The 26,056-nt window shown below is 45.9% G+C and overlaps 1 protein-coding gene and 1 pseudogene across 1 annotated transcript in view; one reads left to right on the top strand and one right to left on the bottom strand.

Moving 5' to 3' along the window:
* Positions 1-19,797, bottom strand: part of PGM5 (phosphoglucomutase 5) — a 152,132-nt gene extending 132,335 nt beyond the window's left edge. Inside the window, exons 1-2 of the mRNA XM_040988748.1 lie at positions 19,333-19,797; positions 1,438-1,600 (exon numbers count right to left, since the gene is read on the bottom strand). Of these exons, the coding sequence (XP_040844682.1) occupies positions 1,438-1,600; positions 19,333-19,593 (424 nt within the window). The 5' untranslated portion in view covers positions 19,594-19,797. The remainder of the gene's footprint in view (positions 1-1,437; positions 1,601-19,332) is intronic.
* A 2,438-nt stretch (positions 19,798-22,235) lies between these two features.
* Positions 22,236-22,329, top strand: LOC121162090 (annotated as a pseudogene).
* Positions 22,330-26,056: the final 3,727 nt, after the last annotated feature.

Raw genomic sequence — 26,056 nt, 5'->3', positions numbered from 1 at the left:
TCCCCTGTCCCCGGGTGCTGATGCGGTCAGGTTGCCCGGGAGCGGCCCTCTCCCCTTCTCTCTCCACTTCCTCCAGATATCAGAAGAAGAAAAGGAGATTGGAGGCAGCTGATCATCCACTTTTTCCCCATCCCCCGGCCCTCCCCACTCCTAGCTGGTGGTCCATATGGACATGCATCCCTCTCAATTATATAAACATCAACAAAAAATTCAATGAATTTCAGTTTTTAAAAAGTCAACTCCCACCTTCTTACACATGCAGGCTCATTGCTGTAGATCTAAAGAGAGTTAACCAAATCCATGTGCATTGGAGATACATCCACTACAGCAGAACATGTGAGGATTCTTGGGCGAAATCAGATTAGGTTTAAGAAGCTATTGGACCTTGATTTAACTTGTAATTTCTGTTTGGTTGTTGGTTATTTTTTGAACCTGTCATTGATACTGTCTCAACCCAGATGTTTCGAAGAATGGAACTTGCATTATTTTTAACATATTGTTTACCCAATACTATGTCAATTAATTCCATAATGTTGTATATTGATACTGAGGTTTTGTTGGGGCTTTTAACTGACCGGATCTTTACTCTGTTAGCCCTATCTTCAGACTAGAGAAGGTCTCCCCAAGAGGCCACTGAACTTATCTGGACAATAAGACACTGGACTTTATGCTAGGCATGTGTTTGCAAGGAACGAATCTCAACTGAACTTGAACTGTGGTTATGCATCAAGGTGGAGGAATCCACCTTAATCCCCAGTGCCTATAAAACTGTATCACATAATACAATGTTAACAACAATAAAAAAAAAAAAGAAAAAAAAAAGAAGCTATTGGAGAAGCAGTGCTATCTTTATACTTGTGCTACACGTAATTTACACAGAAGTGTGCCTTTCTTTTGAAGAGACATATTAACAGGTGTCTAGGTGTGACGTGTCTTCACGGTGTCATTTGTCTTAAAAAAAACTTTCCATAAAGAAAGCGATCAGCAAAATGAATAAACAAACTAATCGATACATTAAATTATTATTCTTGTGTCTTCGACATTTGTTCACTTTTTATTTAAAAAAAAAATCATCTCTGTATATATTTCCCACCCCCTTATCGGGATCTTCAAACTGTAAAATCGAGTAAGCAAAAGTGTAAGTGAAATAATGTCATGATTTAGTGAAAAAAACCAATCTCGTAAGAAAGAAAGGACTCAACTATATGCTAAAAAATCATCTGTCGAACCACTCACAAACATGTGACTGTCAGAAATAAGCCATTCTTAGGGCTCTGGCTGGCTCCTTTCGTAATGAGAGAACTTAGGGTCTAAACGACCATCCATGTGTGTTCTGGTTAAAGCCCCAAGTGGAAATTGCAGGTAAGCATAGACTGTCCAACTCCCTCCACTATGGCAAAGAGCACGGTAAGTTAAAGAATATTCTGACCCACATACCTCCATTAGCCACATTGAACTTGACTCCAAACTCGCCCCCAGGTCCTCCAGGGCAGTGGCTGGCTGTCAGGATGATCCCACCAGCTGCCTTGATCTTCCTTATAATGCAGGAAACCGCAGGGGTTGACAAGATGCCATTCTGTCCAATAATCAGCCGACCAATCTAGATCATAGGAAATGGGAGAAGTCAGTGCGGTTGTATGGGTTGAACGGGGCAGCACCAGCACCGTCCTCACTGCCCAGTGTGTCCTAGACCTCTCGAGGCACCCGAATCCGGTCTTCAACTCTTAGCCTGTAGGGAGACTACGAGTGAAACGATCTTCGGTAGTTTGAAGATGAGCGATGATTGCTCAGGAGCAAGAGTGAGGCCTCGCCGTGGACTCAGAAACAACACACAGGAGCGTGTTGAAAAGGACAGGAAATCAAAATGTAAGGGCGTGTCTGCAGAGCAGGGGATCCAAGTCACCACAACACCTCATCCTCAGGGACCACTTACTGTCAACGTGTACTGGGGACACGGGAGAAGTTACCCACTCATGTAGTGACCGCTGTGGAGGTCATCCATGAGAGCGGCCAGGTGCTGAGGTTAGAAAAGCAACTTTTCAAAAAGTCAGTAACATGACCATAAAAGAACAGTGCTTGCTATGCTTTGCTTTGAAATAAGGTTGAGTGTCATCCGATCTAGCTGTTCCCAAATATTCCTACAAATCAGAATCACTTGAGACACTTCTTTAAAAAAACAAAAATCCCATTCTTTGCCCCTGTGACCATTTGGGGAGGTGAACCAGTGGATACAAGACCTCTGTCTGTCTTCCTCTCTGTAGAGTCTGCCTTTCAAATAAAAATAAATAACTAGGGGATCTTTTTTAAAAAAAAAAAAGTTCCATTACTCAAATGGAAGCCTACACTAATTTTAATCATCGATTCTGAAGTCAAGAAACATGAGAATAGCTGTGGACAGAAAAAGCAAGTAATTGTAGAATGATTGATTATGGAAAAGATCCGCCCAGTGCAGTATCCTAGGGCATGTGTGTTCATACTATACCATGAACAAGTATAGAATTTGCTTACTATAAACAAGTAAACAAAGCAATAATGTTAGTGATCACTAATTGGTCACACATGAGGAAGAAAACAAGGCATCATGCTGTAACAGGAATAATGGAGCATCCTTTTGTTTTCGTTTTTTTTCTGGCAGTGCTCCAGTGTGGGATGCTGGGAGCATCCATTTTAACCATTACCATAGCAAAGGGAATTCGGATGTTATTTGATGTACAAGGAGAATCTATTCAAGGGCTTTAGTCAGTAAAAGCCATCTAATATCATGCATGTTTAAAAAAAAATCACAGGCTGAACAGCCTAAAGAGTCCTATTAAAAAGCAAGTCCCAATGGACCCAACATGATAGCCTAAGTGGTTAAATCCTTGCCTTGCCATCTGCCAGAATCCCTTAAGGGCGCCAGTTCCTATGCTAGCTGCTCCACTTCCCATCCAGATCCCTGCTTGTGACCAGGGAAAGTAGTTGAGGATGGCCCAAGATCTTGGGATCATGCACCCACGTGGGAGACCCAGAAGCAGCTCCTGGCTCCTGGCTTCAGATCGACTCAGCTCCACCCCTCTCAGCCACTTGGGGAGTGAACCGGCAAATGGAAGATCTTTCTTTCTGTATCTCCTCCTCTCTGTATATCTGCCTCTCCAATTAAAAAAAAATAAATCTTTTTTTAACAAAGTAAAGCATATCATGCCACCACATATTGGCTTTCATTGCCATGCAGAGCAATCCATCGACTCTTCAGAGTCTAACAAGCCCCCGTCATCTGCCAGTCTATACTCTGCGCTCGCTCGCTCGCTCGCTCGCTCTCTCTCTCTCTCTCTGTTCTAGCCACACACACCGAGCAAGATCCTGCTGCCCCACCTCTGTCTCGCTCTCTTGCTTTCCTTAGAACACCCTTACGAGGCATCCACACACCCACACCCTCATGTCCCATCATCACCTCATCAAAAGTCACACCCTGGACGAGTCTATGCATAGATAATACGCTGCTCTGAAGTTCCTTGTTCCTCTGTTGGTCTCTGTTTCTTTTGTAATTTCCCATAAAATGTAACTGAACAGTTTCCATATATTTGCTTTTCCATTGAATGTAAATCCCAAAGGCATGGGGTACAGGGGGGGCTCACTGCTATATCCCAAGAATTTCGGACAAAACGGGCATGTTTCTATAATAAATATTTCTTGAATTAATTGAAAGCAAATGAATGGCTGCTATGTGAAAGCCACATGAATTAGTAATGAGGGGTCAGAGTTGTGGCACAGTACCTTAAGGTGACACCAGCCAAGCCAGCATCTCATTTCAGAAGGTCGGTCCATGTGCTAGCTACTGTGTTTCTGATACAGCTTCCCGCCAGTGCACCTGGCAAAGCAGGAGAAAATGGCACGAGCGCATAGGGCCCTGGCCGCCTTGTGAAAGACCTAGATGGAATTCCTGGCTTCTGGCATCAGCTTGGTCCAGCTTGGCTGTTGGCGCCATTTGGGGAATTAATCAGCAGATGGAAGATTTCTCTCCCTCGCTTCTCAAATGCATTAATAATTTTCTTCGGAAAGAGTAGTAAGAGCAGGAGGAAGATCAGATGAAACGGTTATCAGAATTAAGCATGAAAGGTGTCTTAGATTAGGCTAGAGGCCAAGAAAGGCAAAGAAGCTATTGGACATGATAAATATTTTCAGAATTAGCAGGTAGTCTGGGATATCAACTAATGGGACTATGGTCACCCTGTCTGGCATTTGGCTCTGTGTAGTTCCGGGATCCCATATGGGTGCCAATCCCTGTCCCAGCGGCCCCACTTCCCACCCAGCTTCCCACTTGGGGCCTAAGAAAGCACTCAAGGATGACCCAAAGCCTTGGGATCCTGCACCCACAGGGGAGACCCAGAAGAAGCTCCTGGCTCCTGGCTTCGGATCAGTTCAGCTCTGGCCACTGCAGCCACTTGGGGAGTGAATCATTGGACAGGAAGATCTTCCTCTCTGTCTTTACTCTTCTCTGTAGATCTGACTGTCCAAGAAATAGATAAATTTTTTAAAATAAATAAATAAAAAGACACTGATGTCTTTGCCTTGCCCTGCTGAACTGCTCCTTCTGGGAAGGGCCAGCTGTCACATCACGAAGACGTGTGTGGACGCCCCTCTGGAGAGAAAGCCAGGCCTCCCACCCAACAGCGAACAACCACTTGGCACCCACGGAAGGACCTACCTTGCCATCCATCCTCTAGGCCCTGTCAAGCTTCAAAGGACCACCCTTCCAACATGTGGCCATGACCTCACGACAATCCTTGAGCCAGGAGTAATCTAGGTCCCATCTCACAGACACTCTGAGCGATAACAAATACAAGCTGAGGTTCTAAGCCACTCAGCTTTACAGGGCAGTAACTTTGAACTTCAGGAACCCTGGGGAAGAAGTCCAGCTAAGTCTCAGCCCCCTACCCTCAGTGACTTGATAAGTAGCAGCACCATGTTTCAAGACAAGAAAAGCACAGGCCAGGTTAATATAACAACATTTCTATTATTACTCAGAGAAATAATAAATTATTTTCCCCACATTGTTCTCCAAATTTATGTAGTCATTCAATTCATTTTACTGAGTATCTATTATGAAACATAATACAGGCAGTCCTGCAAGATACAACAATGAGTACCATGTCACCACTGACCTCAAAAAATAAAGCTCTGACGTCACAAATCCAAAAAAAAACACTTGTCATTTTTGTTCAGGATGTTCCATCTATCTCTTCTTTTTTCAACATCGTTCTTTAAAAATATCTTTCAAAAGGGGAAAGCTATATACATGTAGATAATTCTTATAGTACTAATAATTAAAGAGGAATTTAAACCCACCTTTATAAATGTCTAATAATGGAGAACTTGTTGCAGTGTGAAGTATCAGCTTTATAGAACCTTACTTCACACAGTTATGAAGACAGCACAGCTGTGGAAGATGTGGTTAGCAGGCCCAGAATTTTACATCCTTTTTCACAATGCAGACTTCAGGGCCTGGCAGCGTGGCCTAGCGGCTTAAGTCCTTGCCTTGAACATGCTGGGATCCCTTATGGGCGCCGGTTCTAATCCTGACAGCTCTACTTCCCATCCAGCTCCATGCTTGTGGCCTGGGAAAAGCAGTTGAGGACGGCCCAATGCTTTGGGATCCTGCACCGGTGTGGGAGACCTGGAGGACGTTCCTGGCTCCTGGCTCCGGATCAGCACGGCACCAGCCGTTGCACTCACTTAGAGAGTGAATCATCAGACGGAAGATCTTCCTCTCTGTCTCTCCTCCTCTCTGTATATCTGACTTTCCAATAAATAAATAAATCTTTAAAAAGAAAAAAAGAAAAGCATCCAGAGGAAAGCTTTATCTCAAGCACCTGTTGTATACATCACATTGAATGCTATAGGTGATTTTTTTCAATGACTATTTCTGACAGCTCCTTCGTTTTCACAATATTAGCAACTCTACGTCTAAATTAGATTTAGTATGTGTTCAGCTTCTAATTAGCTCAAAATAAAACCCTAGGGAGTGGAGACATACAATTACACTCTCGGGCTAAAATTTCCAAGGAGGCGCAGAATTCGACTGAATGAGTTTTCTCCAGTAACACAACACTGGAGAAAGCAGGACTGGGTTTCATGTGTAAATTCTCTTACATTCGATTTTTCCCTTATGATGCCCTTTTGGCTCTAAGGGAGATTTTTTTTTAAGTACAGAAAGAGTAACCATGACATTCTACAATATTCTCCACTCACGCTTCCATAATGGAATCAAATCCCAAAGTGGATTGGAGGAAAACAGTAATAAAAAACAATTTTTTGGTCAGGGGATGGGGGTGGTGAAAGAGGAGAGAGGAGGAAGGGGTGGGGGAGAGAGGGAGAGAGAGGGAGAGCAATGGAGAGAGAGAGAATTCTCAAAGAGAAGAGAGGGAAACAGAGAGACAAAGTAAGCAAACTAGAGCTCTCCAGGGACCATGCTGCCATAACATGTTATGGACAGCCACACACACACAGACACCTGTTTTCTATACTCTCAGTTAAATACACACACAAATCCCAAGTCCAACTGCCAATAATGGCAAGTTTTCTGTCTCCCAGGCCCAGCTGTCACAGTGGAGTGCCACTCCTTAGCTAGAGCAGCTGCACATGTGTAAGCAGGAGATGGCTAAGTGAAATTTGGACAGATAATGAACTCAAGGCATGGATGTGGTTTGCAAACATCAAGGGACCTCTACATTCAAAGCAAGCAATATGATTTTACCCACAGCTTCTGCCGGAAACCCTCGCACACTTTCAGAGGTTCCAGGGAGAAATGTTAACTCAATAGAAGCACATGTGGAGACACGGCACATTGGCTCAATGGATAAAACCTCACCTTTCAGCTGCTCCACTTCCCATCCAGCTCCCTGCTTATGGTCTGGGAAAACAGTAGAGGACGGCCCAAAGCCTTGGCACCCTGCACAAATGCAGGAGACCTGAAAGAAGCTCCTGGCTTCAGATCAGCTCAGCTCTGGCTGTAGCGGCCACTTGGTGAGCAAGCTAGCAGACAGAAGATCTTTTTCTCTGTCTCTCCTCTGTTAATCTGCCATTGCAATAAATATAAACAAATCTTCAAAAAAATTAAGAGGCACATGTGGATAATAAGTGCAGGAAAGACCCTACCATCCAGAAGTTTGGCCCAAGTTCTTTTTTTTAAATTTTTTTAATTTTCCTTTAAATATCAGCTACATAATTGAGATGAATGAGCATCATGTGAGCCTCTGATTATGGTGAAGAGGACAAGGTATGAAGAAAGGTTGGTGGGACAAATGTTCCAGGTTTTTTTTCCTCACATACTTCTGCGAGGGAAGAGGCTTTCAAACTACATCAGCACCCAGGAATGAGGGACAGTCAGCTGATGACACCCTAGAGACCCCAGTGTGGGGAAGTGTTCCAAGGGTGTTACTTGAATGGTTGTGAGAGTTCTAAGAAGTTGGTTTCATTGCTCCAAGGTTGAGAAAATCTTTCCAAGGTCTACTGGTTGACAAAGTCCACCTTAAAGCATCCATAAACCCAGAAAAATGCAACAAAGCTTGGCCAGGAAAGTTATCCAATCTGTTCTGCTTGCTATCCTCTGAAGAGGCACTTGACGCCCCCTGCTGGCCTAGCTGAGCTGGCTGTCATGTCCCCTGTGTTCCTATGGACATGCTGTCCACTGCACAGGAATAGGCAAATGAGGCATTCAGTTCTGATGGCCCAGGTTTGGGTCCTCAATCTGGATCACCCAATTTTCAAGACTTCATTGAAGAGATCAGGAAATTTCATTGTCCTCTGCTTCAGAAGGCTTGGGAATTTAGTATGAATAGAGCTTGAAAAGTTGCTCTGAAAAAGTACCTGACTCATTAAAATAAGAAAGAGTCCTGCTGGCTGCCATTTTGTGAAGCAGCCAAACCAATTGCAAGCCAAGATAAGATGCACAAATAGAAACTGAGTCAGGAAAGCACAGATTTGGGCATCCAGGGGGAGAGGAGGCAAAAACTGACTGCCACCTAGTGCCCACGTGTCTTTGGTCAGCACCTGGAATCCCTCTACTCTCCCTTGTGGTATCTAAAGGATCTGAAGGATGACGTGATGGAGGACAAAGAGAGTAACACGGTCAGCCTGGTGGCAGGTGGCAGGTCGCAGCCCGTGGCAAAGAGCGCACATTCCACTCACATCCTCTGCTGGCATCATTTCTCGTCATTACATCCAAGTGCTGTGTTTAGCCTGAAATGTTTTTTGAATTACAAAATACACACATTCTTTGCTGAATCTTTATGAAATATAACTATGGGGGGAAAAAAGAGCATGTGCGATCCTGCCCTCTGACAATGACTACTAGCAATATTTATAAGTTTGCTAAGGGGATTGTCACACCACATACACATACACACACACACACACACACACACACGCACACACGCACACACTGCTCAGTTAATCACCTAGACTTTCCCTTCAGCTTGTCTTCCCAGGGGCTGAGCACACCCCCATGACATAATGCTAATGGCTGTGCAGTCATGCATTCATGAACCACACCATCACTGACCCGTCAACCGTTTCAGTCTGTACACATTAGACTGCTGTGTGGTGGAGAACAGTAACTGCTACACAGCAGGTGTCTCTGTGAACACGGATCTCGCTAAGAAGTGGCTGGCATTCTTTGAGAGAGAAGGGCAGGCCCCGTCAGCAGCCCTCTCCTGACCTAAATTACCCTTCTTATTCTCTCTATACGTCTCTGGTAGGCACTGAGCCACCTAAGCCACTCTAACTGCTTAAGAGTACATTCCAGCCAGTAGCTTTACAAGTAGATAAACTGTATTTACGTACAGGATGGGGGGATTTTATATCCATCATGAGTATTCTAAAAAATCCATGCAAATGCATATGAAAAGCCATGTATGAATTTAAGAGTACTTTGTGTCAAAATAAACTCAAGTTTAAAGTTCATCTTCCAAGGAATTGTCTAAAGGGATCAGCGCAATGGCTCAGTGGGTAAGTATTCGCCTTGCACACACCGGGATCCCATATGGACACCTGGGCGTTTCCCAGTCGCTCCACTTCCCATCCAGCTCCTTGCTTGTGCCCTGGGAAAGCAGTGGAGGATGACCCAAAGCCTCAGGACCCTACATCTGCATGGGAGACCCAGAAGATGCTCCTGGCTTTCTATTGGCTTAGCTCCCATCATTGTGGCCATCTGGGGAGTAAATCTGCCTTTCCAAGGAAAATCAATCGATATTTCAAAAGAATTTGTCTCAATTCTTTACTATAACTATAGATACTCAAAAGCATCCATTCAATGTTTTTGCCATCTTTATAGATAAATACATGATTCTAGGTAGAATACATATTATGTGTATACACATTCTCTCTGAGCAGTAATCATAGTCAATTAGAATCCATTCATATACATTTTTTCAGAGGAAGCCCATCAAGGCAGTCTCCATCAGGGTGGGCATTACTAGCTTCATTTCTCAAGTGCCCCCCCACCCCTGCTGCTATGCTGCTGTGAACTGAAGCCCTCTGACAATTACAGATCTACAACTCGGCAAGATTAGACAATTTACTGTTATTTATGACAGTCAAGCTGGGTCTTCCGTATTCTATTCCACATTAACATCTGTCACGTTACATTTGGGAGATCCTGTCCAAAAAGAGCTTATGCCTCCTAAACAAACATTGAGCACGGCTGCAGGAGCAGGCCCCTGACAAACATCCTGTAAAACATTTGGAAGCATCCTGAGTACCTACAGCTGTGCATCTTCATGTCACTCAGCAGGTTAGTGTCGAGTTTCTTTGCCCCTGCTAGGTCTGTTCTTCTAGGTCATCTCTCACATGGCCCAATCCATCAGGTTTCAAAATCCTTCTAAAATAGGCAGAGGAGGTTAAGGGGCTGGCCTCATAGGGGGGACAGTGGGGGAAAGGGTTGGATTCTTGCACAGCCTGAGTCTCACACAGGTTTAAGATGGGAAGAGATGGCACTGGCCTATTCCAAACAGAAGACAACACACAGACCATGTCAACAAGTCCTTTGTGGAGAGTTAAAATGCGCTCAGAAGCAGCTGCTACCACTTCAAGTATAGTGAGAGAGAGAGAGAGAGAGAGAGAGAGAGAGAGAGAGAGAGAGTGTGTGTGTGTGTGTGTGTGCGCGCGCACAAGTGTGTTTCCCTGTGCGTGAGAGAGATGTGTTCTGGAGATGGGGATGGATCATGTCTTCGGCAATCAAGTAAAAAAGTCAACCAGCACAATGACAGTCATGTCACAACAGCCACCCAGTGATCCACAAAGCCACCAAGATCAAACACACATATGCCCTTCTTTCATTTTCATCAGAAGAGCAAAATATTTGGGTGATAATAAACAATAATTCTCTTTAACCCACATCACAGTAAGTCCTCCCAACAACACTGAAAGATGTGAAGCAAAGAATTAGCCCGTTTCGGGCCTGGCGTGGTGGCGCAAGTGGTTAGGGTCCTCGCCTTGCATGCCCAGGATCCCATATGGGCGCCGGTTCTAATCCCGGCAGCCCTGCTTCCCTTCCAGCTCCCTGCCTGTGGCCTGGGAAGGCAGTCGAAGACAGCCCAAAGCTTTGGGACCCTGCACCCGTGTGGGAGACCCAGAAGAGGCTCCTGGCTTCGGATCGGCATAGTATCGGCCGTTGTGCTCACTTGGGGAGTGAATCGTCAGACGGAAGATCTTCCTCTCTGTTTCTCCTCTCTGTATATCTGCCTTTCCCATAAAAAAAATAATAAAAATAAATCTTTAAAAAAAAAAAAGAATTAGCTCGTTTCCAGTTTGTATAAACTAAGGAACAAATTCCTGGAGACTCTGACTTTTCTGTGGTTGCAAGGTTGCAAACAGGGGAACCATGACTAAAATCCAGTATGTCTAATTTTCTCTGTCCTCCACCAATGTGTTCTAATTATGAATAAAATGCATATGTTAGTTTTCTTTTTTATTTACTCTTATTGGAAAGTCAGATAAGAGAGAGGAGGAGAGACAGATAGGAAGATCTTCCATCCGATGATTCCCTCCCCAAGTGACCACAAGTCATCGCAGCAGCCAGAGCTGAGCTGATCTGAAGCCAGGAACCCAGAGCCTCTTCCAGGTCCCCCACACGGGTGCAGGGTACCAAGACTTTGGTCTGTCCTTGACTGCTTTCTCAGGCCACAAGCAGGAAGCTGGATGGGAAGCAGGGCTGCTGGTATTAGAACCGGCACCCATATGGGATCGCGGCAGGTTCAAGGCGAGGACTTTAGCCACTAGGCCACCGCACAGGGCCCGCACAGAGGCATATCCAGCATGGACTGGAATGTGTTCTGGCAAGCTTCATTTCTATACCTGCATTATACACATGACAGTGGGATCACAATGCAAGCAGCACTCCCCCAACTATCTTTTTTCCTCCAACAAGCTGTTATTCACATCTTCGTCATGCTACATACATACCCAGTCTCTTTGTGGATTTTAATGGCATTCATGGTGTGGCTATGCAGTAATATTTTCAACTATTAAACATATAGCTTGCTTCTCAGGTTCTCTTCAGCATATTATTGCAATGATTATCATTCTGCATACATGTTTGCACACTCATGCTAGAACGCCCTACAGGATATATTCTTACATTAAAACCACCTCTGGACTACTGAAAAAGCATGCTATTCATGCTTACATACACCAAGAAGCTGTAGAGATCTGAATTCCATCAGCAGCTCTCAAGCGTGGCAATTTGCCAACACGCAACCCTACGTACTTTCCATTTTCTGATTTTAGAACCAGATGGGCTGCTGGCTTAGTAAGGGAAATGTTGCCGTTCGTGTTTGTGGCTTTCACTCACAAGGCACTGAATTGCCTGCACATCCCTACTGATTTGAAAGAGATTTTTGTATACTATAGATACTAATCATTCTGGGTAAAACTTTCTTCCCAATATCTTGAGAGATCATCCGTCAAATAAACTCTGGTCTTCCACTTTCAGAGTCCTTGATTTTTCCATCAGAAATCTCTAGGGACTAGCCATCCCCAGTTATGAAAACAGTTAAAAGACAATAACTAAATAATATACTTGCACAAAGTACCTATTGGCACAGAGTTATAAGAGAAAAGGAAAAACAAAAACTCTCCCATGCCTTCAGTCTAGAAAGTTCTCCAGGGTTAAAAGATCCTGAACCTTTTCTTTCTATAGAAATGGCAGGCATGACTCCACAAGATGATGTCATTGAAAATCAAGATGAAAGGAGAAAGCAAAGATTTTGGGTTTTTAATGAATCTTCCATGTTTTTTTTTTTTCCTTGAATTCCCCTAGTACTTACGATGAGTCAAATCAGACTAAAGATCTTACAGTGTTCCCTTCGAGTATACAAGCAGGGGATACGATCCAAATCCCAATGACCTTCAAATTAGCTCTCAAGGTCCGGGCTGTAAAAGGACCTTCGATATTAAAATCCCTAGGCAATCTAGATCTACGTTCCCAAACTTGTTCAAATTGCAGGATCACATGACTCTTGTCTAACAAAGAGTGTCCAGGTCCAAGGGATTAAGAAAATAAAGACAGGAAAAAGAAAAAAAAAAAACAGGAGATAAGGTTTATGGATCCCATACCTACGCTTGAACTTTTCCAAAAGTGAGTTCCAAATTTTAGCCCTCAAATCCGGACAGAAACTAGTAAACTTTCAAAGTTCACAGCAGGTTCAAAGAGAACAGATGTTTCACAGAAAATTCTTAGGGCAGGTTTCACACATTCTGTTGCCGATGTGTGTCTGCCTTTCCAATAAACATCATTCTGCTTTTATCACAGGATTTAATAAAGCAGCTCAGTTAAAAATGCCATCTGGGTCTCCCGGACACATTAAACAAAGCTTAAAATAACCACTCCAGCAACTGGGAGGGCCCAGCTGTTCCCAAAATTTCTCCCACTCTTTTTACTTCCCCATCAGAAGGGTGAATGAAGACTTGAGGCTCAAAGTATCAAGACCCCCAGCTGGGAGATGGAAGAATACACAAGCTCCCCTCAACCCCACCCCCCAAGCTTGCTATTGCTGACCTAACAGTTTTCCTAATTTCACAGTTCAGGCACGGGGACTCAGAAAGGAAGCGAGAGAGAACAACAGGATGCTCTTGTACGTTTGCTGCTTCACAAACCTGCGCTAATACCTGATTGTAGTGGCTTGCACCACCCCTTTACTCGGTAAAGAACACCACTAAAGGCATATATTGAGATCTGAACCCAGTTCCTTTTCCTGCTGGAGTCAAACTTTGAACCTCCAGCTTTGCAGCTCCATCCCAGCCTAGATCCCCCAGGTGTTGAAACACACATTTTTCCCTCTGTCTCCTTTGGCCCTCCCCACTTCCCACTCACGGTCGTGAGTGACTTCCACGTCTGTTTCCTGTCATTTGATGCCATGCCAAGACTCCTTCCCCAGAATCAAATGCCAGACCAAGTAGCCCATTAGTTGGAGCAACCCGCCTGTCGTGATCTATTAGAATTAAATGCCTGTATAAGCCTATCTGAAGAGAGTTCTTTGGTGAACTTGAAACCAGCCTTCTTCATAGCATTACCCGTCAGCTTCTTCATCTAAAGATTTTGCAAGGCATGCAGAAGTTCCTGAATCATGCAAACTGCCCTAGGTATTCATGTTATCACTGCTGACCATTACATAGTCAGTGTAGGGCGTGGCTAGTCAACAGATGAATTTTTTTCTCTTGGTTGTAACTTGCAACGTGGCTATAAACTATTTCCCAAGAGGATCTACAATAGGCATTAACATTAGAGATGATAATTATCTGAGATATACTGAGTTGATCATAATACTCCTTTCAAAATGATTGATTTGTTTGTTTGTTTGAAGGACAGGATTGTAGAGGAGGGAGATCTTCCACCTGCTGGTTCACTCCTCAGTTGGCCATAACAGCTACAGTTGGCACATCGCAAAGCCAAGAATCTGGTGATTCATCCACGTCTCCCACACGAGTGGCAGGGGCCCAAACATTTGAGCCATCTTCCACTGTTTTTGCCAAGACCTCAGCAGGGAGCTGGACCCCAAGTGGAGCAGCTGGAATGCAGGTGTTGTGGTTATTCTTTTACACTGCTTAGTGCCATAGCTGCTACAAAAGACTTTCATATTGCAATCCTGGATTTGATGCCCAGGATAATCCAGCGATGCTGTCATACTCAATTTATAAAGGAGAAAACAAGCGGTTTCTAGATATTTCCAAAGGCTGAGGCTTTTTCTCTCCAACTCATATGTCAGAGCATAGAAGAACACGAGGCCTGTGGCGGCTACCCAAACAAGACCTTGCTACCACTCCTCATCCCCTCCCAGGCTGGGAAAGGGCGTGCGACCGTCACAGAAAGGAATCTGTCTTAGGTTTGCCAAACGTGTATCACATTCACTGATTCATCATTATTTAACCCATGGTTGTTTTTGACACTCAAACTGCATTTTTTTAAAACAAACATTTCAAATGCTAAATTATAAAGCTGTGCCGCCCAGCACAGCAGTAACACATCCCTGTGGCTATTTGAATTTCTATGCTAATTAAGTGAAAGCAAAATGGAGTCCTTCCATCTCAGTAGAATACAATTCAAGGATTTGGGAGACACCTGTGCTTAGTAGATAGAATGGAGATTATAGAATATTTCCATCACCAGGGGGAAAAAAAAAAAAAACTCCACTGGAAAATGGTACAGAGCCTCATCTGCAAAGAAAGAAGGCTTCGGGAACATTTCAGAACATTCTGAGGTGACGGTGCTGTCATCCATCCAACGTTAAGGGGGGTCTAAGGGGCTAATAAGCACACGAGGAGAAGGAGAAATACTATGGTACGCCTGTTGTGGATGTTCTTGCTCTTAAACTGTTGAAGAGACTGGGACAAACTGATCTATAAAGGAATTAAACCACTGTAGAGGATCCAGAACAGTTGGCCATAGAAACAGGATTTTTACAAAATTGATTTCAAACTAAGCGGAGTCACAGTTCATTTCAGTGCCGATATTTACTCTTTTGCACAATAGTTTGTTTTGTTTTACGTGCTATTACATAGCTGCCCCTTTCAGAAGGGAATTAAGGGGCCGGACAGTGTCACAGCAGGCTAACCCCCCACCTGCGGCACTGGTATCCCAGTTCATGTCCTGGCTGTTCCACTTCTGACTAAGCTCTCTGCTTGTGATCTGGAAAAGCAGCGGGGAATGGCCCAAAGTCTGGAGCCCCTGCTACCAATGGAGAAGACCAGGAGGAAGCCCCTGGCTCCCAGGTTTGAAGGAACTCAGCTATTGTAGCCACTATGACCACCTGGAAATGAACCAGTAGGTGGGAGACCTCTCTCTGTGTGTCTCCTCTCTCTGTAAAATTTGCCTTTCAAATCAAAATAAATATTTTGAAAAGGGAAAGGAATTAAAATGCCAGGGATTTTTAAGATAAGTTCACACAGCAACATAAAAAGTGCAAGAACAGGTTAAAAAGGTATCTTATTCACTTATTCACTAATCCACCAGAAGAGAGTATGTAAAAAAAAAAAAAAATCCATAAGTGATTCGAAAGAAAGTAAAACAAAATTACTTGTGGAGGACACTATCTCATCAAATCCATACCCTAAAACTGGCAATTAAAAAACAAGTAATCAGGGCCCAGCATGGTAGCCTAGCAGCTAAAGTTCTCACCTTGCACGGCCAGGATCCCATATGGGGACCGTTTCTAACCCCAACAGCCCTGCTTCCCATCCAGCTCCCTACTTGTGGCCTGGGAGAGCAGTCAAAATAAAGGTATGCCAGCAAAAGCAGGTAGAAATAATTAGAGAACAAGAAAAACCACCATTTTAAAACTCCTAATGAAATGATCAAGTCAGGCAAAGACAGTTTGGGAGAATTTTTAAGAAACTACACATAGGAGCGATGGCTAGATCCTCACCTTGTGGGCACTGGGATCCCACATGGGCACCAGTTCCTGTCTCAGATACTCCATTTCCTTTCCAGAGCTGTGCTTATGTTCTGGAAGAGCAGTGGAGGATGGCTCAAAGCCTTGGGACTCTGCACCTGCCATGGGAGACCCAAAAGCTCCTGGCTTCGGATTGGCCGCTCTGTCGTGGCCATTTAGGAGAGTGAACCAGTAGATGGAAAATCTTTCTGTCTTTCCTTCTCTCCATAAAGTTACTCTGCCTTTCCAATAAAAATAAATCTGGGCCCAGGGAAGTTCATGTCCCAGCTGCTCCACTTCCCCTCCAGCTCCCAGCTTGTGGCCTGGGAAAGCAGTCCAGGACGGCCCAAAGCCTTGGGATCCTGCACCCGTTTGGGAAGAAGCTCCAGGCTCCTGGTTTTGGATCAGCTCAGTTCCAGCCGTGGTGGCCACTTGGGGAGTAAACCAGCAGATGCAAGATCTTTCTCTCTGTAAATCTTTCCAATCAAAATAAATAAATCTTTAGATAAAAAAAGATATCATACATGAATTTCATGTAAGCTCCACCCCACAGGCTACCAGGAATGACAAAGGACGCGGTGACCTCCATCACACTGCAGCCACCTAACATCACTAACTAGTAGGACAACTAGAGATTGTCTCCTAACTAGCATGAGATACGGACACAACCATCCCCTATGAAATGTGCTTATTTAACAAGGAAGAAGAACTTGAACCTGCATCTCATCAGCCCTGGCAGCAAAGCAATGTTTATGGCTTAGTTCTTAGCCCAGCGGTGACAATGGAGGTTAGTAGGGTAGAGCCTTCGGGAGTGACAAAAATCACAGGGAGGGCATCCCAGGACCAGAACGGCTGTCGTTACAGCTAGTCCCTCCACCGCACAGGAGCAGAAGGCACACAGCTCTGTGAGCCGGGACCCTGGTCCTCACCAGTACCGTCAGGGCGTAGCTCCTGGACTCCCCAGCCACTACAACCAGGAATCATAAACTTCTCTGGTTGAAAAGCCGCTGAATTCACCGTACTTTGTCCCACCGGACTAAGCCTTTACAACTAATTCCCTCTTAACAAGAACAGAAGAGGGAAGTTAAATGACTCTATAAAAACAATCAGAAAATTCCAGAAGAGGAAACATTCTAGAGGACAACAGAACTCCTTACTAAATCAAGATGGGGTCTTTGTAGACTAAGAAAGTAAGATAAACCATCAAATAAATACAGTCTGTGTCCCTTAGTTAGAAGAAATTTGTGTAGAAAAAGGAGCTATAAAAGACATTTCAGAATAAATCAGGAAATCTGAATGTGGAGAATAAATGGGGAAAAAAATCATTTCTTTTGTTTGGGATGACGATATTGTAACTACTGCACAAAAAGTCTGCTTTTATTTTTCTAGAAATTCATACTAACGCATTTAGAAGTAAAAGTGATTTTTTTTAAATATACTTTAAAACACTTAAACTAAGGGGAAAATCGAGACACATGCTGCAAAATGTTAAAATCTAGGTTCTTGGGCCCATGGATGTCATCAACCTAACTTCTCTAGGTTTCTGAAAGTTCGAGAATTTTGTAATTTTATAAAATTTTCAAAATGCCAAGTTATACAGGCATATGTTTGAAATGTACCTATTTCAAATTTTATGACACACTGAAATGCAAATACTTCACTTGCCTACGAATAACTTATTGTCTTAAAATTTCATACTTCTGTTCTTTTCCGGCAATTATACAATCAAAAATCAATTTCAAATTTTCATAGAAAGAAAATTTAACAAAAACCAAAAATGTTTTTAGATGCATCCCGCCTAGTTATATTTGTCACCTCAAAAAAATACATAAATAAATTCTAGTTTTCTGCTAGTTTCGACCTGTTTACAAATAACCAATTCGCCATCCTTGATGGTCAAGGCATCTCAGCTCCGTCATTGTTTCTGAGTCTGTCAAAGCCTGCCAGATCAGGCAACAAGTGCATTGTCGCACATGTCATCATTCAAAAACCAATGACGCTCTTTCTGCCAACTCCTTACCGTTCTAACTATTTGCTCTGTTATAGTACAGGTTCCTGGAACCTGAGCGACGTGTGGAAAAGACCAGTCAAAGCATCTGTGTGGAATTCTGCAAATTGTCTATTACCACTGACTTTTTTTATCCCTATTAGAAATGTCAATTTCAGATGATTGACGAATTGGGGCTTCTAGGCAGACTTCATTTTTGCCCCCTCTATCGTTTCCAGCTGCTAGGTTACATTTAATTCTATTCTGAGCATGTATTCACATACGCTAAGCATCTCCAAGATGGAAGTAACGGTTAAGGAACTGTATATATTCCATAAAACATATTCAGGTTAGAGATCAAAGAGTCCTTATGCGCAAACGGCTCAAGAAATAATAAAGAATAATTTACCCATGCAAATCAATCATTATTACGGTTTCAAAAAAAAATATCCCGGCCCAGAATAAATTCTGTGCAGGCCAAGTTTCCCACACTTTGCAGAAAGCCCGGCTCTCAGGGGAGTACCAAAGCTCACAGGGCCCTCCAAGGCCGCCCAGGAGCCACCATTGTCCAGCAGTAGCTTTGTCGGACAAAGACCAAGTGCCAATGTGACTCTGTTACTGCCTCGGTCCAGCCAGCATTCATCAGCCCCGATTCAGACGCCAGAGAAAAGTACCAGTCCAGTATCTCTGGCACCTTCTCTTCTGGAGTTGAAAAGCACCCAGCACCCCCACCAGCCTGCCCTCCCTTGGCTTCTCGCTACTTAAACACACAGGTGCAAACACCTCTCTCCCGGTCCCTGGAACCCCAACCAACGAACACAAAGCATCAACAAGAAGAAAGGAGAAAAATAAAAAGGAGAACCAAGAAGCCAGGTGGCTGTTTAGTTTCACTTTGAAAGCGACCCACACTCATTTACACACCTGCAAAGGAGAGACTGCCCTAAAAAGGTGTGTGTGTGTGTGTGTGTGTGTGTGTGTGTGTGTGTGTGTGTCTGATTGTAGTAACCAGGCCATAAGTCACTTTCTACACAGGTAACCCAGAGACCCCTGGGGCATGAAACGCTGTCAAATGTCAAAAGGCATGGTGGACAGAAGCTGGCACAGCTTTTGTACGAAGCCACTGGAAATCTCACTTCAGACCACTGGAGGCACCCCAGCCTCTGGGAACCGAGAATCTAGCAAACTGACCACATCCCTACACTAGCCCGATTCATCACCAACGCCACAGTGGTGACAAACCAATGACATAAAAATATTTCGGGGTCCACCCTTGGCAATAGGTCAGGGACCCACACGGGTGCAAGTGAGCATGTGTTAGGAATAGCGCCACAGCTTCATCTGCCAGTGCAGGTTGGGGACCAACAAACGACAGGGGGGACCGTGAAGCCAGGGGGCGGTGGCAGCGCAGCGCGCAGGGCGGCGAGGGGCGCGCAGGTCACTCACCCCGTTGGCCGCGGCCATCTGCACCACGATCTCCGTGGCCGCCCTGCTGAAGTACCTGCCGTCGCTGCCCACCACCATGGTGCAGCCCTGGCGGTCGCGCAGATCTATGGACGACAGCACGCTCTGGATGAAGTTGGGCAGGTAGTTGCGCTGGCCCTCAAACAGGCCCGTGGGCCGCCGCAGGCCCCCGCCGCCGGTCGGCCGCTGGTCCTCGTAGGGCGCGGTGGGCACCGTCAGTACCGGGATGGGGCTGCCCTCCATGGCGCCTCCTGGCCGGTCCTGCCGCGGCTCCGGGGGAGAGCCGGAGGGAAATGAGCAGCCTGCAGGGGCCCCCCACCGGCTTGGCAGAGAGCCCGGACTCCGCCTTGCGCCCGGCCCCTTCCCCAGCCGCCCTGCGCTCGCTCTGCGCCCTCCCTCGCTCTGCGCCCTCCCTCGGCTGGCTCCGGGGGCGCTCCTCCTCTCCCGGCGTCCCTTTCCTCCCACCCCCGTAAAGTTTTCTCCCGCCAAACTTTTCTGTGGCGGTGTCCCCAAAAGTCAGACCGTGGTCCAGAGGCAAGTCCTCCGGCGCCTGGCCCCAGCCCGCTTCAGCGATCGCTTCTCTGGCAGGCTACCCTTGCAACAAGCCGGGGTGAGAGCTGGAGCAGAGATGGGGGGGGGTCTTCTCTCTCCTCCCTCCGCGATTTCTCTAAAGAGCGGAACAGTGTGGGAGCCCAAGTTTTTCTCTTCAACAAGGGCAGGCAGGGAGCTGGGAGGCGGCTGAAACCTTTTGCCATCAGAGAAACAAGCCCTCGCCAAAAATAACCTTGGAAAGGGGAGCCGAGAATTGTTCTCCGCTGCCAGCGCTGAAACCGGAGGCTGGGCGCTGTGGGTGGGTGCGTGTGTGTGTGTGTGTGTGTGTGTGTGTGTGTGTGCGCGCGTGTACACACCCACCACAAACATCTGTTGCTGGGGATCACACACTGTCAGGCCCTTCACCCAGCAGGTCCCACCCAGGCTTGCCCAGCCTCTGTCAAGGCAACACAGTTGGCAACAAGGGAACTTGTTCCTTTTCTTTCTTCTTTTTTTCTTTTTTTCTTCTGGCCTATCTGCTGGTTATGGTCATTTTAACAGCAAACTAAAGGATAGTGGTTAGGCCGCATCAGGTGCCCGCATCCTCTTATTCTGTAAAGGCTAGAGAATTTCTGCCTGCTGTCCGCAAAATTCCCCAAAAATTCAAAAGCAAGATCTAATTCATAGCAAACCCAGAAAAAAGGAGACTAACAGGAGAGAGAGGGGGGAGAAGAAACAGCTAGTATGTTTGCTTCTGTGTCCCCTTTAGGCAACTGACTAATCATTAAGGCAACTGTCATGAAATCGACTTGTCCTCACTCAACTATTGTCAACCTCCTGGCAGGAAGCGTGACTTGCCCTGTGGCAACAGAAAGCACAGTGAGTATGCTTAGCAACTCACATTTCTATTTGATTGTGCAGTATACAAAAAAATTGACACCTATGTTTTTGTTACTTTAGAAGCCAAAAGAAGTGGAATAAAATTGGGCAGATGAGAGGCCTCTTAAAAATAGCTTAAGAGGGTCCAGAGCCATGGCCTAGTGGCTTAAGTCCTTGCCTTGAACGCTCCGGGATTCCATATGGGCGCCGGTTCTAATTCCAGCAGCTCCACTTCCCATCCAGCTCCCTGCTTGTGGCCTGGGAAAGCAGTCGAGGACGGCCCAATGCTTTGGGACCCTGCACCCATGTGGGATACCTGGAGGAGGCTCCTGGCTCCTGGCTTTGGATCTGCTCAGCTCCAGCTGTTGCAGCCATTTGGGGAGCGAACCAGCAGATGGAAGATCGTCCTCTCTTCTGTATATCTGACTTTCCAAAAGTAAAATAAATCTTTAGGAAAAAAAATGGGTTAAGAAAGTGGCCAACACGTCACTTGCAGGGAGCCAGAATTCCTGTATTGCGCCTTTCATTTTTATTAATATGCTGACATTATTAGAAAAAAAAAAACACTTCAGCTATCAACTGGAGTCCCCTGGGACCTTTTAGCCATTCTCTGAAATAAGAAAAATGGAGTTAAGAAGGTGGATTAGATAAACAGAGAAATTATATTCTGGGAGCACTGAATTCCAGGAGACACCTGTTGGCAACTGCCTTGGTCACTCTGGACCTAGGCAAGTGTCCCACTTCTAGGTGAAAAGCAGCCGGTGGCTGCAGGCGTTCTGAGCTCAGTTAATGTGCAATGTGTGTCAACTACACCTCTGTGCTAGCGTAACTGCTTATTCTGTGCTTTTTAAGGTCTGTTGGGAGATGGGAAATGCTGGACAACGTCACACACACTATCCCCCGGGCTGCCTAGAGAAGAAGGGCATCTAGCGACAGATTGGAGTGGAGAGGCTGAGGACGTGTTCGGCAGCCGAAGAATGACTTGTGGGTGTTCCACAAACAGGGTCACTGCACTCACAGGCAGGTAGGGGCGGGGGGGGAAGCAGAGGGCATGTCCGAGTCAGGTCAAGGCACCAGCCCAAGGGGGAGACCTGGGCTGGGCTAAATGGCATCGCCCACCCCTGCAGGCACACACAAAAGCTGGGGCTGGGGGACATGTGCAGCTGGGCTAGGCCAACAGCACTCACCCGTGACCGTCAGAGCTCAGGGAAGGCCATGTAAGGATGGGCCCCAGCACCCACCAGAATAAGAACCTGACCTGAGGGCAGATTCTGTAGTGGGACTTGTTGGCTTGCCTCTGTGCAACTGCCACACCTGCTGGTTCTGCATGAAGAGCTGAGGGTGGTGACAGACTGAGCCAGGCTGAATTGTGGAACTCGTCTGATACTCCCAGGCAACACCCAAGGGTGTGTATAAAGAAAGTCAGATGGGATACGAGCTGAGCTGGGCTGGGCCACAAGAGAGACTGGCACATGCAAAATTTTGGGCAGGAATTGGAACAATGCAGAGATTAGCATGGCCCCCATGCACAAGGATGACACACAAATTTGTGAAGCATTCCATAGTTAAAAAAAATAAATAAATAAAGTAAAAAACAAAAACAGAACTGGGGCAGGCATGGGGGGAGTTACTGTGGATCACCCCAAGTAGGCCACAGCACTTGCTGGTGTGTGTGAAAACCAGGCCCGTGGCAGGCTGGTTTGGGTCAGGCTGCAGCACGCATCAGTTTAAGTGAGAGATAGGGCTGGAGTAGTACTGACCACTCATCTGTACCCAAGTTTGTGTGTCATCTAGTGCAGGTGATGGGTTAAACCTGACCCTGCACTGGCTGGCGCACACAAGAATCAAGTCCAAGGTCACCCCAGGCAAGTTTTCTTAAGGGACTCGCCACCCAGGTGACTGGACTCAAACCCTGGCCACAGTGGAAACCACGATATATGTGGTCCAACCTTGGAGTGGATAATTCAGGACTAGGCCTCTTCTGTTGCTTGTACCTGTGCAGTATAGACAGCATGCCCAGATGCCCACAAAGGACGTGACAGCCAGCTCATCTAGGACGACAGAGGACGGCGAGTGGCTCATCAGAGGAGGGAGAGCAGAACAGTTTGGACCACTCTCCTGGCCAGGTTTTTGCAATATGTTCTTTGGCCCTGTGGATACACTCAGGTGGACTTGGTCAGCCAGTGGACCTTGGAAAGGTTTTCTCAAACCTGGAGCAATGAATCTAATGACACCTCAGAACTACCATCAAAACTACTCAAGGGCCCAGCAGCGTGGCCTAGCGGCTGAAGTCCTCGCCTTGAACGCCCCGGGATCCCATATGGGTGCCGGTTCTAAGCCCAGCAGCTCCACTTCCCATCCAGCTCCCTGCTTGTGGCCTGGGAAAGCAGTCGAGGACGGCCCAAAGCCTTGGGACCCTGCACCCACGGGGGAGACCCGGAAGAAGTTCCTGGATCCTGGCTTTGGATCAGCATAACATCAGCCATTGCGGTCACGTGGGGAGTGAATCATCAGACGGAAGATCTTCCTCTGTGTCTCTCCTCCTCTCTGTATACCTGACTTTCCAATAAATAAATAAATCTTTAAAAAAAAAAAAAAACCCCACTCAAGTTACACCCTCAGCAGACCCTTCCCGACACTGGGGTCTCGAAGGGGCCATCAAATGACTGTCCCCCATCCCCAGGCACTGATGTACTGTGACAACAAGGAGTTATAACCTCCCCTTCTCTCTCTGCAGACACAGGAGGACAAATATTGGACCATTGGTCCCACACAGCCTCTTCCATGCCTCGACCCTTCCCACCAGAGACCCACATGTGCACGTATCTCTCTCAACTATGTAAATATTGAAATTTTTTAAATAAATCTTACATCTATTGCACAGCAAGCTGACCACAGTTAATAATGTAATAAACTATTTCAAATGTTCTCATCAAAAATTGAAGAGATGAATATGTTGAATAGACTGATTTAATCACTCCACTTTGTATACATGCATCATAATATGACACTGAACTCTACAACTATATGTCATTTTACTTTACCAAGTAAAAGTACTTATTTTTAAAGATTTATTTACTTGGGCCCAGCGCAATGGCCTAGTGGCTAAATCCTTGCCTTGTATCTGCCAGGATCCCATAAGGACGTCGGTTCATGTCCCAGCTGCTCTACTTCCCATCCAGCTCCCTGTCTGTGGACTGGGAAAGTAGTCAAGGACGACCTAAAGCCTTGGGACCCTGCACCCACGTGGGAGACCAGGAAGAAGCTCCTGGCTCCTGGCTTCAGAATGGTTCAGTTCCAACTCTTGTGGCCACTTGGGGAATGAACCAGCGGGTGAAGGATCTTTCTCTCTGTATCTCCTCTATGTATATTTGCCTTTCCAATTAAAAAATAAATAAAATTAGTTTTTAAAAAATTATTTACTTATCTGAAAGTCAAAGACAGAAGTTTTCTATCCAGCGGTTCACTCCCCAAATGGCCACAACAGGCCGAGCTGGACCAGTTTGAAGTCAGGAACCAGTAGCCTCTTCTGGAACTCACACATGGGCACGGGGATCCAGCCATCTTGAGCCTAATCTCACTGCTTTCTTAGGAAGTTAGATCAGAAGTGGACCAGCCAGGACCTGAACCAGCATCCCTATGGGTTACCAGCACCACAGATGGTGGCTTTGGCAACCACAGCCCAGCACTGACCCCAGCAAGTAACATTTTAAAAAGAGTGCTTTGAGAGGTTGTTGCTTACTGCTGATTTGTCTTCCTCTGTCTCCTTATCTCCCAGAGCCCAGCCTCCTGGGATATCCCTACTGTCACTGACACTGTGAAAACAAAGATTTTAGCACCAAAACAGAACCCCAGTGCTTGGCAGGATCTGTCCACACGCTCTGGGGCTTTCCAAATCACTTTGTAAATGACACTTCCATTCGTAAAGAAGGAAGTTAGCATTGCCAGCAGGAGTGGATGTGACAGCCTTTGCCCAAGCAAAGGAGACTAATACACAAAGCCACAAGCTTCAGAAATGACCAGGAGCCCTCCAGGATTCCATCTCTTCTCTCTCTCTCTCTCTCTCTCTCTCTCTCTCTCTCTCTCCTTCTCTCTCCTCATCCCTCCATCTCCTTCTCTCGCTCTCCCTCTCTCCCCCTCTCTCCATCTCCTTCTCTCCTCTCTTTCTCTCTCCATCTCCCTCTCTCTCCATCTCCTTCTCTCTCTCTCTCTTTCTCTCTCTCAATATTACCATGAATCTCCTCTGCCACCACATACAACCCCATTCATACACCTGGGCACATGGCATCAACATCTCAAACTAGATTTTTAAATTCATTTAAGAAGAAATTCCTTCCCCTTGGTTCTAACTTCAATATTCCCAAAGACTCCAACGTGTCAAGCCAGAGGTGCCATGCCCCATGGCCAGACCCCACAGCATAAAGGAACAGCTTCTCCAAAGTCAAGGAGTCATGCTCCAAAGGAAGCGACAGGCACCCAGCCATCTTCCAAAGGCACCGACACATTCACGGACCAAATCTTTTCTAAACTATTTTTCTTTCTTTCTTAAGATATATTTATTTTACCTGAAAGTCAGAATCACAGAGAGAGAAATTATCCATATGCTAGAGTTGAGTTGATCTGAAGCCAGGAGCCAGGCGCTCTCCCGTGTGCGTGGATACGGATGCCACCGACAGAGTGTTAACTCACTGTGCCACCACGGCAGCCCCTCAGACACCTGCTTTTCGGGTGGCACTGTGTAGCCCTCCTAAGGAATATTTCCTGAGATGACAGCCCTGCTCTGCATGCCCACGCCATGTCTTCACCCCAATTGGGACATTGCAATGATTCCTTAACCATTCCCGACTTCAGCATTATCACTGAGAAGCACCTGATACACAGAAAGGCTTTCAGTAAATGTTGGCTCTTCCTGTTACTGCCACTGGTATCGTACTGATCATGATTATTAATCTCCTGCATATCAAGAATTACAGTTTCAAACTTGAACACCAAACTACCTAAAAGGGTCCCTTGACATAAGGAGATATGCAGTGAAGAGTTCAATACATAGGGCCCAGTAAAATGGCTCAGTGGTTAAATCCTCACCTTGCACGCTCTGGGATCCCATGCCAGTTCCTATCCCAGCTGATCCACTTCTCATTTAGCTCCCTGCTTGTGGCCTAGGAAAGAAGTAGAGGATGGGGCCTGGTGCGGTGGCCTAGTGACTAAAGTCCTCGCCTTGAACACGCCAGGATCCCATATAGGCGCCGGTTCTAATCCCGGCAGCTCCACTTCCCATCCAGCTCCCTGCTTGTGG

Source organism: Ochotona curzoniae, unplaced genomic scaffold, assembly GCF_017591425.1.
Source record: "Ochotona curzoniae isolate NIBS_2020 unplaced genomic scaffold, NIBS_Ocur_1.0 contig_50, whole genome shotgun sequence".
Classification (NCBI taxonomy): domain Eukaryota; kingdom Metazoa; phylum Chordata; class Mammalia; order Lagomorpha; family Ochotonidae; genus Ochotona; species Ochotona curzoniae.
Note: the sequence above shows the minus strand (reverse complement) of the source record. Positions and strands in the feature narration are given on the sequence as shown.